General features: G+C 36.8%; 1 protein-coding gene across 2 annotated transcripts in view; it reads right to left on the bottom strand.

Annotated features, from left to right (window-relative positions):
- Nucleotides 1–5,993: 5,993 nt before the first annotated feature.
- LMBRD2 (LMBR1 domain containing 2) overlaps nt 5,994–14,605 on the bottom strand; it is a 33,137-nt gene continuing 24,525 nt past the window's right edge. For both annotated transcript variants that reach the window (XM_052670499.1, XM_052670500.1), the window contains exons 16-18: nt 13,070–13,172; nt 10,743–10,872; nt 5,994–9,570 (exon numbers count right to left, since the gene is read on the bottom strand). In XM_052670499.1, coding sequence (XP_052526459.1) covers nt 9,510–9,570; nt 10,743–10,872; nt 13,070–13,172 — 294 coding nt within the window. In that variant the 3' untranslated portion in view covers nt 5,994–9,509. The remainder of the gene's footprint in view (nt 9,571–10,742; nt 10,873–13,069; nt 13,173–14,605) is intronic.

Genomic DNA, 14,605 nt, shown 5'->3' with positions numbered 1-14,605 from the left:
TAGGCTAAATCCAAAAACATCAGGAAAGAAGAAAAAGTCAAATTCAAAGAAAAGCTGACTCTACATATAGAGACCTCTGAAAACATATTCCATATTCTTTGAATCCAATTAGGGTAATAGCAACTATTCTGTCCTAATTGCATGGCAGAAGTCAAAGCGACAGAGACCTTTGGGAATCTCAGAATACAAAGATATGAAGAAATAGCTCTGAAAAAATATTCTCAGCCTTATTGCTGAAAATGCCCTTCTGGAAGTGTATTAACTTTGATTCTCTACCTTCAGGCGCTTGGAATTATCATCTGTTCCTATGGCTGATGAGCTCAAATTGTCACATGATAAAAATCAGAGCTGGGATTCCTCAGGATGGTTGAAATTGGAAGGGAGATCTGGAGGTCATGTTGTAGAATAATAGGATCACAGAATGGCTTGGGTTGGAAGGGACCTCAAAGATAATCAACTGCCTTGCTGTGGGCAGGGCTGTCAGCCTCTACATCAGAGGAACCCATCAAGCCTGCCCTTCAGTGCCTCCAAGGCATCCTCCGCTTACCTGGGCAGCCTGTGCCAGTGCCTCACTTCCTTCCAAGTGAAGAATTTCTTACTAACATGTAACCTTAACCTCCCATCTTTCAGTTTAAATACATCCTGCCTTGTCCTCTTACTATCTACCAGTGTAAAAAGTTGATTCCCATTCTGCTTGTAAGCTCCTTTCAAGTATTGGAAGATCACAATGAGATCTCCCCAGGGCTTTGTCTTCACCATGCTAAACAATCACAACTCCCTCAACCTTTTTTTCACAGAAGAAGTGTTCCAGCCCTCTGATCATCAAAGGTCACATAGTTCAACTTCCTGCTAAAGCAGAGACATCAAGAACAGGTTACTCAAGTTTGACTAGCTAAATAATACCCTAGCTATACTATAACCAAAGGATTGGTTTAATATTTTCTGGTGCAGAGCCTTTCCCCACCCCCAAGCCCTCCCCTGATGCAGCTCCATGCCGTTCCCTCGGGCCCTGTCGCTGTCACGCAGAGCAGAGCTCAGTGCTGCCCTCTGCTCCCTGTGAGGAGCTGCAGCCACCATGAGGCTCCCCTCAGTTCCTCTGCACCTAAACCTGCCCAAAACTCAGTGCTGGAGGCAAGGCCCCACAGCACAAAGCAGAGGGGACCCTTCCCTCACCCACTGTCAGTGCTGGACCAGTCTGATGTAATCCCATTAGTGTAACCCTTTGAACCTGACCCATCGGCCAAGTGTTCACCCATTCCATTGGGTTTTTTGTCAAGCTGCATGCTGGGAATTTTGCCCAGAAGAATGCCATGAAAAACTGTATGGAAAGCTTTGCTGAAAGCTTTGCCAGAAAGTGCAGACCTACTTGCTTCTCTTGGTCAGCTAAGTGTGTAACCTTGTCATAAAAGGAGATTAAGTTCCTTAAACAGGACTTTCCTCTCCTGAACTCATGTTGGCTGTGACCAGTGACTGCTTTGTCTTCCAGGTGTTTTTCAGTAATTCCCAAAACAATCTCTGTAATTACACAAGGCACTGAAGGTAGACTGACAGGCCTGAAATATTTTCAAATACATTGATGTGCTCAGATAATCTCTGTAACAGCTCCCAAACAAATAACCACATAAGATATGGCCAGATCTGCTAGTCCTGTTCATTTTGATGGGATCAGAACCAAGCTTATATCTCCTACGGCACAGCAGTGTTGATCCTGATAATCTGCACAGGGGTGAACTCGTAACAGCACTGCATGTGCATTGCCTAGATACCTGTAAGAAAAATAAAATCCCCAGGGAGTTTGCACAGTACTGAACCCAATATGTGCCTTCACAGCTGCTCTGCAATTGCAGAACTATGTATTCTTAAACCTCAGGGGTCAGTTGTCAGTGTTGATATCAGACTTCATCTTGAAAATTCTAGATGAGGCTGTGAACACGGAAAGTTGTAAGATTACAACAAGACTAGGCACAGCTTACACGTTAGTCATCACCTCCTGCAGCTCCGCAAGGCCTTGCTATAACTCTGCCATTGCTTCCTCTGTCCTTTCTCTCTGGTCGTGGTTCCTCTTGCCTCACTCCTTTCCACATGCAGAGTGATACACTGTTTTTGTACCTTGTCGATCTCCATAGATCTAAAAACCAAAATCCTCCAAAGTAAAAAGCTTAGAGTTTTTACCATATTAATGCTAACAGAAGGAGCCTCTGAGGGACAAAAAGGCATGCACGTTTTCACAGAGGATGTCTAGACACAAGCCTGAGTTTTTCTGTTGTGCTGACTGAGCTTTTCAAGTCCACACCTTTAACAAGATAAGCTATTTGCGTTGATGGAACTCAAGAGCTTTTCTTAGGTTTGTGGATAACCTGACAACAGCGCCAATCCCTGACCTCTGGTTCTGAACTAAATCACTCTCTGCGACTTGCCATGAAGAAAAGTTGTCTCTTCAGAGTCTGGTCCTCACCAACTCAAAAATACTCTTGAAAAAACTTGATGGCAATGGTGTCTAGTGAACAAAAGCGCAAGATAATACAAATGATAAGATGTATACAAAGAAGAAAGGTCAAGATTTCCATCACAGCATGCAGAGCAGACTGAGCAGACACAGCATGGCACGGTGCAGGCAGAGAGAAGTGAAGTGATACTAAGTCACAACTCATACAATTCACTGCCAGTTCAATGCTATTTCAAAAGGCACTCACTGAGTACACTGAATACACTAGATAGGTGTATTATCAAACACTGAGAATTAAACAACAGAATCAATATTGCTCTGGGACCACAGAAAAATCTGACAATGAACACTGACAAGGTAGAAGATCACTCTGCTACTCCTATCTCTTTCCCAGTCAACAGAGGTAATGTCAACCCCTGGAATGTAATAAATGAGATGAACTTCATTACTATCTTTTCTAACATCTTCATGCATAGTTCACTTGCTGCATTGTCCTGAACTCACATATACATAAAATGGTAAACAAAAAAGATTTAAAGAAATGTGATAGTGCAGCAACAAAGAGGGATAATGGGTGACAGTCCAGAGAGGATGTGACAGGAGAAGTCTTTACCAACAGTTGGAGCCATTCCTACTGCAGTGATGGTAGACACTAGTCTTGATAGGCCAAAACATGTCCTGCAACTAACTTGAAACAGCAACTATAGATTAAATGTAAGAGACAACTAATGAAATACAGCAGTCATCCTAAACTTAGTTGTTGCAAACATCCTGATGTGCTAATAAAATGAGTAATTGCTTGCTCCAGGATTTTCAAATTAGTACTTCCAAGAGATAATTCTGTAGTGAATTGACAGTTGATAATTCCCAAGTGAAATGACGTTTCATTAGAATGAAAAAATGAAACCTAAATACATATCCCACCACTGTAGCTGTATATAACATTTTAAAAAATTATTATTATTTTAGGAAGGACAGAAAAACGTGATAAACATGCAAAGGAAGAGATGAGAGTTAACTCTTTCCTTCACCTTTCTCCTCACAGGAAACAGTCTTTTGCTTGTCACTAACAGCTGCATATATCTAGGACTTCTGTTCCAGCGTGATGATGGAAAAGGATGGAGCCATGCCCTTTGCCCATCTTTTGTCCCCCAAAAGTACCAAGGACCCCAGTCAGCTTCAGGAACATACAGGCTCTTTGCAGCATTTCAGTATGCACTGTGGGAAGCTTACAGTCTCCCTGCACCCACAGAAGCATGATGAGCTGTCAGTAAAGGGACTAGACCAAAAGCACTGGTCCATGCCTCAGCTCTGGGCTCTGACAATGATATGTCAAGGCATGCAGGCTTCTGAGCAACTTCCCTTTCTAACCTGCTTTAAAGATGTAAAAAATGTGACCACTATGTGGTTGTATTGTCTCATAGAATAAACTCTCTATCTGGAAAGAAGAAATAGGTAGAATTTCTCTGAAAGATCATTATCAAAAATATTTCAGAGAAGTCTGAGTATCTAAAATACACCAAGAAAAAAATGTATTGCAGAAATGATTTATTTCATGCCAACTTAAGTCATTGACTAGATATTTTAACATACATTTCAAAAATATATCCAGTACATCAATAATTTAAATACTACACAGGAAAATTTATAACTCAGTGAATTTTAAAACAATGTTTTATGCACACGTACTTGTATCATAAGGCAAAAGAAGCTAGTCTATCCATGAGCAGCACTCCTACAGCCTACTCTTGATATACACTGGAGAATAAACATCTTCTGTTACTACAGCCATATTCGAAAATGATTTCCCTTGTCTTCCAGACACTTCCATAGAAATTTAAAGTGATCTCTTAAAGAAAATAATTCCTACAGTGACAGTTAAGATATCACAGTTGAACTCCTAAAATTCACAGAAATGTCAAATATAACAACACTATCCTGAAGAAATAATTGAAGTCGCACATTATTATTGCCTCTCAATTACATCTAAAACACACGCACACAAAATTAAGCATGCTGAGGAATACATTCCAGTGCATTTTAATGGAGACAAAGAACATATGTGATTGGCATTACCACACAACTGAAACAGAAGATACCAAATGTAATGTAATATAATCAGTGACAGCAATCTATATACTAGAAAGGGATCTAGTTCAAGGTGCTATTCTGCAAGGGATGCTGTGTTTCTGTCAACATAATCAAATGGTGTAGGAGTGTCTCAGCTTCAGATTAGACTACTTAATTAGAGGCACAGATAATATCAAAAGAACTGCTGTGAAACAGCATATTCCTGCAGAGTTTATTAGGGAAAAGGAAAAATTTCAAAACATTTACAAGATACACCAGTAAGTTGCTCTGTAAAAAAATCGATCATTTTCCGAATGCTAAAACAAAAATAAAAAGCTAGGAGACAATATACGCAATGAGTGGCATTTCTTTTAATTATACATATGGAAACAATTCTGTTATGAATAGGCAGATTTCCTTAAGAAGCCTCACAGAAAGTTTCCATTCACAAAATGATCTCTATTTAGTACTGTAAATCCCCTCAAACTGCAAGTAATTAGCAGCAGTAATGAAATTTGGAAGAAATAATGTATTTTTCATTAAACATTGACAATATTCTGAGATAAATTTAGTAAAGTGAGAATTATCATCATTACTGAAAATCAGAGTAACCATTGGTAATATTTCACATCTAAAAATCACCACGATTGTTTTAAAATAGTAAGAATAAATATTGAACAGATAGCAGCTTTCCACCATTCCCTTTAATACTGCTAATGACGATTTATTTTACAAGTGCTAGATTGCAGAAGACAGAAAGCAGAAGAAGACAGAAAGCAGAGACATATTGCATACTGTGATTTTTCCAGTAGTGTAAGTTACAGTAGTTTAAAGTTTGTTGCCGTACTCATATGATAGAATATACCATAGTATGCCCAAATTGTCACTTGCTAACACAGACTAGAAGCTCAGGTTTTTTTGTATTCCCTCATAAAAAAATTCCTTACTTTACATCACTAAGTGCTGTGCCTTAACATGCAGAGAGGGCTCATTTCCCAGTACGTGTAAGTTAGCAGAACATGTACATGCTTAAATGCCTGAAAATACAGAACTACAGTTCTAGCAGGAACAGTAAGACTAGACTAGAGCTTTTTGCTATCTGTACTGTCTAAGAAATCCAGCACTGACAGAGTGTTAAAATAGTTACGGTTTCCACTCCCGCTTTGTAAAGTTTGTGACAATTTACTTTTCACTGGTTTACAATCTTGGGTGGTTGCTTGGTGCAATTTCTATGTGTAAGTGGTGCTCACAGCATAAGAAGTACACTTTGGCTGCTTGGTAATTCAAAAAGTGGAATTGTAAATAAAGATATAATTGACATTCTTTAGTTGCAAATAAACATGACTATACACCAACAGAATTAATAAACATTCTGTTTCCGAAAGCAAACTTTGCAAGCTCATTTTACTTCAAATTATCAAATCTGGAGCATCAAATGTGCTGCAAGAAAAACATCAACATACGTTACAATCACAGCTTAAACATGCCAAAGCTGGTTTTAGTTTATTTACTCATATTTCTTTTAATATAGGCTATTTTTAGAGTATAATTACAGTAGCAAAGAACTCAGTACAGATGCCACAGTCAGGCACTTACTTAACCACCGGGCAAGTTCTGCATTATTTTTATAAGCAGTAACTGAAGTAGTCTGCAGTGAGCTCAAGTACACAGCAAATGTTGTGCAGGTACATAGCTTGGTTCTGTCATGTTCTTTTATTGTAACCAGTCATCTTTAGTTAAAAGCTTTTCATATTTAGTCATAGGAACTTACAATTACTTTTTGAAACACTAATTAGCTACAAATTGCACTTAGAGCAAGAGTAATAACTGTTAGTCAGTAATGAATACATGGATGAAACATCACATGGATGACATCACTTATCATCTCCTTATTTAAACCTTTAGTATCCAGCTGGTATGTGACACTGGGGATCTCTAAGCACTATCCAGAGAGAGCTGTTGAGCTATTTTAAAGCCCTCATGTCTGTGGTTTCAAAAAGCAGCCATTAGTTACTCTACTACTCCACTGCAACATATGACAAAAGGTCAGAAGATTCCCATCTAAATGACCTCATAATTTCAATACTAGCAGATGGATTCCCACAGCAATTAATTTACAGTAAAATCCTCATATTACTGTATCCTGAGGAAAACACACAGATGTCTTATGTCACGAGCTAGTTAGCTTTTGTACATAAAACCCTCAACAAGTTTCAATTGTAAATTCGCTAGCAACCATTCCACCGATGTCTGAACGACTGAAGGAAGTGGAGCTGTTTAATCTGGGGAAAAGGAAGCTGAGGGGAGACCTTATTGCTCTCTTCAAATATCTGAAAGGTGCTGACAGCGAGAGCATGGCTGGTCTCTTCTCACTGGTGACAGGATGAGGGGCAATGGCCTCAAGTTGCACCAAGGGAGGTTGAGGTTGGATATCAGGAAAAACTTCTTTACAGAAAGGGTTAAGCACTGGAATAGGCTCCCCAGAGAGGTGGTTGAGTCACCATCCCTGGATGTGTTTAAAAACCATTTGGATGTGGTGCTCAGGGACATGATTTAGTGGTGGGTTGTTAGTGTTAGGGCAGCATGGTTAGGTTGTGGTTGGACTTGATGATCTTTTAAGGTCTTTTCCAACCTGAGCAATTCTATGAGTCTATGTGTCTATGAATGCAGAAAAATCATGCCCTGAGAAGGCTGATTCAATACTCTGAAGTCAACAGCAGCTAGATAGGAGTACTTCACAAGAGCTCTGAAAAATAAACATTCCTTTCATGGTTTTTCCATTAGCACTGAATTAGATCCCTTTGTAGTGACATTTCAAGAATTAAATAAAGAACTTACACCTTATTTCATCCATGTATTTTTACAAATACAAATTACAAATAAACTTTTGGGCAATTAAATGACATATAAGCTATAAAAATAGAAATATAAAGTCTAGAAATGTTAATTGTTGATGGATGTCCAAAAAACATATACAACCTTTTTCAGATCAAGTTGGACTAATAATAGCATTTCTAAGATTATCTAATAAAAATTAAATATGTAACATCACAAAGTTGCTATAGAACAGTCTGCATCCAGAAACAAGTATCCTATTTTCTTGACTTTCATTCCCTGATACAGCCATGCTGTATCATGCTGATCACGCTTTTATAAGACATAAAATACTCAAACTAAAATGTGTCCTCTTACATGCAACATAGAAATTACATGAGCTTGGGTACATTTGAGCATGGCTGTAATTCAGTGTATTCACCTCAGAAGTGAGGGTTACTTTATGTCTGCCCTTTTATTTACATAATCATTTCTACACAAGCATTTTTCCTCCTTCATAACAGAAATATAGTATTTTAAAACAGGCAGGTCAAATTAATAATATAAGATCAATATATTATAAATACCACTACTGTTAGAACATACAATGTACTAAATTGCAGGAGGTAGAGTTAGATCCCCATTAACAGTTACTTCAGAAAAGACTACTTCTAAAAATTAGTAGAACATATAGTTCATGAAAGTTTACTTTTCAGACTATCTCAGTCTCAGGTGCTTTAATGGATGCTTATCTTTTTAAGCATGATAAAGAATTAATGACGGAAGCATGTTCTCTTTCCATTTTCATCATCATTTAGAAATAAGTAAAAAGAAAACTCCCAAGTGCAAGAATATATGACAAATTCCCATAAAGCAGCATTTTAAGTTAATCGTATTTCCCAAGATATCATGAGTATGATCACATCTTTTACCTTATTATTACACTTGAAAGTTCATTTGACAAACTACAGTTAAAATGCATCTACACCAATTAAATTAAATAGAAGCATTTCTACATAGTTAATAATTGGCATTTTTGAATGGCATTTAAATGAATATGCATTTAATCTTTTTGCAACAATTTACTGCAAAATACAGGCACCTTAAGAACTGATACATAATGCAAACAGGACATGTGGGATATTAAAAGTGTTCAGCATTATCTAGTTGTGCTATGTATTTCCCTTCTTCTAAAGAAACACTCAAAAATTTTAAGCTGTGTCTGAAATCTATGCAAATAATTTTTTTCCAAATTTAACTCATTATTCACATTAGATTTCTTTTATGCTTTAAAAAAAAAAAGAACCCAAATTCTGCCAATATTTTTCAACAGTTAGAACTGTAAAAATCTTAAGCAAACATCATGCCTTTGATAACATTTCCTTGCTATTGCACATACACTCATACGACAGTGAAACCTTCATCCATTTTCATCTAGTCACACACACAATCTAGAATTGCTTGGGTTGGACCGTAAGGACAATCCAACACACTGCCCAGGCACAGCTGCAACTCACTTGCCCAGGGCCCCATCCAGCCTGGCCTTGAACACTGGAAAAGAAAATATTACCTTTCTTGACAAATACATATTCTGAATTTCATTAGTTCTAAAACTAATGCCAGCAAGATTTGTGAAAACAGACTGCCATTCAGTCCTTCTGCTTATTTAGGGTCTGATCTAAAGACTACTGAAGCCAAAAGAAGACTAATTTAAATATGTAAATTTTGGACTAGTCATAAATGTTCAGACAGAAAATTTAGTAAGTGTCCACTATTGTAATCAATATAACTGCACTTTGGATGCATCAAGATTTTCTCATAGCATCTTTTTCTATACAAATAAAACCCTTCCAGAAAATGTTCATTCTGAAGCTTAATATTGTAATTCAAGTTGAGCCTTTTTTATGAAATTAATCTCTAGTAATTTAATTACTAGTTCTCTCCTTTTGTTCATTATAAAAACTCATATGGATGCACAATAACATCTAAAATAGAAGAAGAATATTCTTGTTGTAACTGGTAGAGTTATCATACAGATACATTTCTAAAATATAACTGTTTCTTCATTTTTTTAATAAAACAAAAATGATCTTTTCTGGTTCAGCAATAGCCATAAATACAATGTTTTCCAAGCAGCGAATAGGAAATAGATTGCCAATGATTTTTCTTTAGATTTAGATTAGACATCCTCAAATATTCTGCTTCGAGACATTGACAGATATCTTCCACCAGGCTGGTACCTGCAGAATGAATTTTAAATATGAAAAGATATCACAGCAAAAAGAAGAAAGACCTATGAATGAAGACTTCAGATATCACATCTGCTCCAGAACAATTATATATGCCTACTTCCATTTTTGTAGACTGTTACTTATTTCAAACACTGTATCGAAGTAGAAAACAGAATTACACTAGGCTGCTTCCTATTTAAACTTTGTGCTAAAAAGAAACCCAAAAAGAACTCCAGAAGCCAAAACTTTTCCAAATGTGGTGACATTAGATTAGACAATTTAGTTGTCAGTATTAACAAGTATTGCTGAATTAACCTGTCGAACCTGCCATCATCATTTAAAAACATTCTTTATATGTTTATGAACTGGCATTTATTTGCTGAAGTTACAGACAGAAGTCAACACAAACAATTTCAGATGGATTTGATATGCTAATTTAAACTGAAAAACATACAAATTATAACTTTTTGTAGAAAAATTTTAAACAATTTGTCATAGCAAGGTTCTAATACATAGCTGTCTAGATTAAAAAAGCAAAATTAAACATTTTACTTCTTTCCTGAATGCAAGCAGAACTTAGCAGCTAATATTATATCCTATTTCATGATGGATATTGGAAACACACACAATTCCCTATTATTCACATAGCTACACTGCTCAGCCTAAGACTTTGCCCAATAGGTTCAGATTTGAATTTACTTTACTAGTCTCAAGATCTGATGCACAGGTGCACTCCTGCAACTACTGATCCTATAATACTCCGTTTCATTTCCTTCAATCTTTACAGATTTTCTTTTATACAAGGTATAATAAGCTCTCTGAAGTCTTTTAGGAAATTGAGAAAAATAAAATACCTATACTGAGCATATGTAAGTCATTGCTCTGTACTTTCACTACTGTGTTTATATGCATAGTTTCCAGATTATGCTAACACATAAATTTATGGTCATCTCAAACCTTACTCAGACATTTCTATAAAAACTGATAAAATCCAGTGGTTTCAATTGGGTTGAAAACACTTTTGATATCATCAGAGAGAAGGAAGAAAAAAAAATAGTGATGTGAGAAGCAAATACTGTTTATAAAGGTATTATACAAAATCATCTGACGTAGCTGTTACAGGACAGGAGATAAAAGCTATTAAAATTTTTAAATTGTAAGTAAAACAGAGGATTCCTCACCTTCCAGAGTCCGATTCAAGAGGGTCATCATTAACTGAGTCTGCATTAAAATCCAAAGGTTCTGCATCCTGAAGAAGTTCTATTCTATCTCTTTCAGTCCTACCATTTGTTCGAGTGTACTTTGACAGTGCTGAATAGGTAAAAAGCAGGAAAAAGATCCATTTAATTCTATAAACACATCCCACTGTGTGAAAATATCAAACTTAAAAGACCAGTATAATAATTTGCTAGTAACTCATCTAAAGCATAATCATGAATATTTAGAGTAAATTCAGTATTAAATAAAATCTGACTGTATGCTCAAAGTTTTTAGAGTTTTTGTTCTTATTTATCTGCAGAACGACATAACTGCAACAAGCAGATGAGATCTATTTTGCAAAGTCACAGAAAATTAAAAGTTCTACAGAAACATTATTTACAAATAAATAAATTCTTGCCATTCTTGACATTTTTAACCAAGACAGACAAAAACGCTACGTGCAAAATTTAGCTGGAATTTTTTAAGATCTTCTGTTTGTTTTGAAATGGAAAAACTCATGAATGAATGAAATACAGCTGTTTGGCAATTCACTGCCAGCTTCAGGCCAGTGTCTACAGCTTGTTTTGGGCCTAGTTAATAGCAGAATATAATTGAATACAATTTCAGTTAGTCTTTATCTGAATACTTTGGTTTCCTACTGGTTTCCACTCTTAAAAAAGAGTGGCAGTAAGACCTACTTTATTTTTTATTGAAAGCACTTGTCTTGAATCTTCTCCTTTTTATTTTCTAAACTTTAATCACTTTTCCATCACTTCATTCAACCTGTCACATTTAGCTGTTTAGTTTCATTTCTCACCTGTTGTTAGCTTACAAGAGTACATGAAATAGACACTGAAAGTTAGCAAAAGGACAAAAAAAAATCAGTGGACAATAAGAGGTTTGTTTACTTTTAAACATTTTCAACTCAACATTCTTCTACAAGCAAATACTGCTGTACATGTAACAATCTAAATTGGCTAGTTTAATGTGCTATTAAATGACATGCATGCACTCATGTATATCCTGGCTTTATATTTGTAAGTCATTACTCCAACCCAAATCAGTTCATTTGCATGTAAAAGAGGTACATTCCAATATTTAAAATTTCCAACTGCAAGGTATACCTCAAATATAGTTTTGTGGGGTTTTTTTTGTTAACAACTGCTACTCTAGTTGTATGTCCCATGAGAAAATCAAGTAATTTAGACCAGCCAGAATCTCCAGCCTCAACAAGTCACAGAATCACAGAATCACAGAATTGTAGGGATTGGAAGGGAGCTCCAGAGATCATCGAGTCCAACCCCCCTGCCAAAGCAGGTTCCCTACAGCACAGGTCGGCATCCAGGCAGGTCTGGAACATCTCCAGAGAAGGAGACTCCACCACCTCCCTGGGCAGCCTGTTCCAGTGCTCCGTCACCTCACTGCAAAGAAGTTCCTGCGCACATTTGTGCAGAACTTCCTATGCTGCAGTTTCTGGCCTTTTCCCCTTGTCCTGTCTCCACTCACCACTGAAAACAGTCCGGCCTCGCCATTCTGCCCCCACACCTCAGATATTTATAGACCTGGATCAGGTCCCCTCTCAGTCTCCTTTTCTCAAGGCTGAACAGACCCAGTTCACTCAGCCTTTCCTCATAGCAGAGATGCTCCAGGCCCTTCACCATCTTTGTGGCCCTCCGCTGGACTCTTTCCAAGAGATCCTTGTCTTTTTTGTACTGGGGAGCCCAGAACTGGATGCAGTACTCCAGATGAGGCCTTACCAGGGCAGAGTAGAGGGGGAGGATCACCTCCCTCGACCTGCTGGACACGCTCTTTTTAATGCATCCCAGGATGCCGTTGGCCCTCTTGGCCACAAGGGCACACTGCTGGCTCATGGCCAACCTGTTGTCCACCAGGACACCCAGGTTCCTCTCCACAGAGCTCCCCTCCAGCAGTTCATCCCCTAACCTGTACTGGTGCATGGAATTATTCCTCCCCAGATGCAAGACTCTACACTTGCTTTTGTTGAACCTCATCTGGTTTTTTATTTATTTATTTATTTATTTATTTATTTATTTATTTATTTATTTTTACATTTTACATTTTTAAGTCAAAATGTAAAAGATGAGAAGAAACACGGCACTTGTCTTGAATGGTCAAGATAGCACTATTTCCTTCCTAAAGAAGGAAATGTATCAATATATGATCTGAGACAAAAAGGAAACTATTTACTTTTACTTACAGTCAGTAGTGCACAGACAGGATATTAAAAACCTAAAAGCAAGCAAACAAAAAATTTCCACACAGCACAAAAAAGCCCCACACAACTTACGTCTATTAGTATTGGCCTCTGAGAAGCTGGATTCTTTTTGCTCTGTGTGGACAACCCTATTTCTAGTGGAATCCTCTCTATTTCCATACCGTTCTTTCCATTCCTGGAAAAAGACAAAAAAAGAAAAACATGAACTGTCAGAAAAGTAACACAACTAAAGCACACACAGGATCAACAGATACTGCAGTCTAGAACTAACTGATCAACCTTGCCACACAGTGAAAGAAAATACTTTGAAAATGTTACTGCTTGATATCTTGATACAAGAAGAGTTCTTGTTTTGTTTTTAGCTCAGTGTTTATGTACCTTTACAAAACCAATTTCAGTAACTGCTCTTTAGAAGAAAAATACTCAGAGGAAACAAACTGCATATTAAATCTACAAAGTTCTTCAACTGTTACAATGCAAAGGCAGATGCTCGTTGTTTGGTTTATATTTCCATCTAGTGGCAGAATGGTAGAATACCCAGACAAAAAAAAAAAAAACAGTTATTGTTATACTTCTATCACATAATCTTTTAGCATTTAATAATTTTAATATGAAGAATTATGAAGTATTAAAGAAGAAAACCTGCTCTTCTTAGGAGACAAGTTCATGACACAGTAGAAACCTTTCCTATTGCATCTGTAACTTCCATATTGATCAGATTCTTATATGGACCCTTGATAAACTCAAAAGTTACTATGCTAATTTATGCCAACAGATCTTACAGTTCAAGCTGTAGAGAAAGTATTTATCATGATGTAACAAAAGAATACTCTTATATCCTCTAGAAGTTTCAAGAATATATGTGCTACAGTGTAAAATGCAAACTCAAAAAACAGGTTTTTTCATATTCATATTTTTTTCTATTTCAAAAATAGAAAATGAGTTTTCTATTGAAAATAAAATTGCTGATTTATGTCAGTTCATTTCAGTGTGTAACAAAGGTAATGCACTGACTGGTACTTGGTTTTGTATTAAGGGAAAGCCTTAAATCTATGGGATGGAAGGTGCAGAGCAGAACATCAGAAGAAAGGTTTTTGCAGTACTAGCTGTTAACAAGAATTGAAGGCAAGTATCCCTGAGCTTGAAGAATCCAGAGGTTTTAGACCCTGTATTATCCTAGCTTTCTGCAAATAATACTTTTCCTTTTGGCAGTTTATTTTTCACATGTACTCCTTAGATATCCTTTCTTTCTATACTGAATTTGAAGTCAAAAACAAAAGCTACAATTAACTGAACTTGCTGAAGCGAAACTCTCTGAATTATGTTTCAAAAATTATTTGAAACAAAGATTCTGTTTATTACTCAGTGGCAACAGTACTCATTCCTTCCTGCTTATTTTCTTTGAAGAAGGGAACTACATTAAATGTTTTCCCTGCTCAGAAGGAAAAAATTAATCTTTGCCAATTACTAGCAATGACTACGCAAAACAGCAGGCTAAGTCTGGGAAGAGCACTCAGTCCCCATTCCAAGAGAACAACCCAACACTGCAAGTCTGTTATTTCAAGCAAATCAGCATCAACAGAAGAGACTGAGAACAAACTCTTCCAG

The sequence above is a fragment of the Tympanuchus pallidicinctus genome, unplaced genomic scaffold (assembly GCF_026119805.1).
Source record: "Tympanuchus pallidicinctus isolate F22 unplaced genomic scaffold, pur_lepc_1.0 scaffold9, whole genome shotgun sequence".
In the NCBI taxonomy this organism is placed as follows: domain Eukaryota; kingdom Metazoa; phylum Chordata; class Aves; order Galliformes; family Phasianidae; genus Tympanuchus; species Tympanuchus pallidicinctus.
The sequence above is the reverse complement of the archived record's forward strand: the minus strand, read 5'-3'. Positions and strand labels throughout refer to the sequence as shown.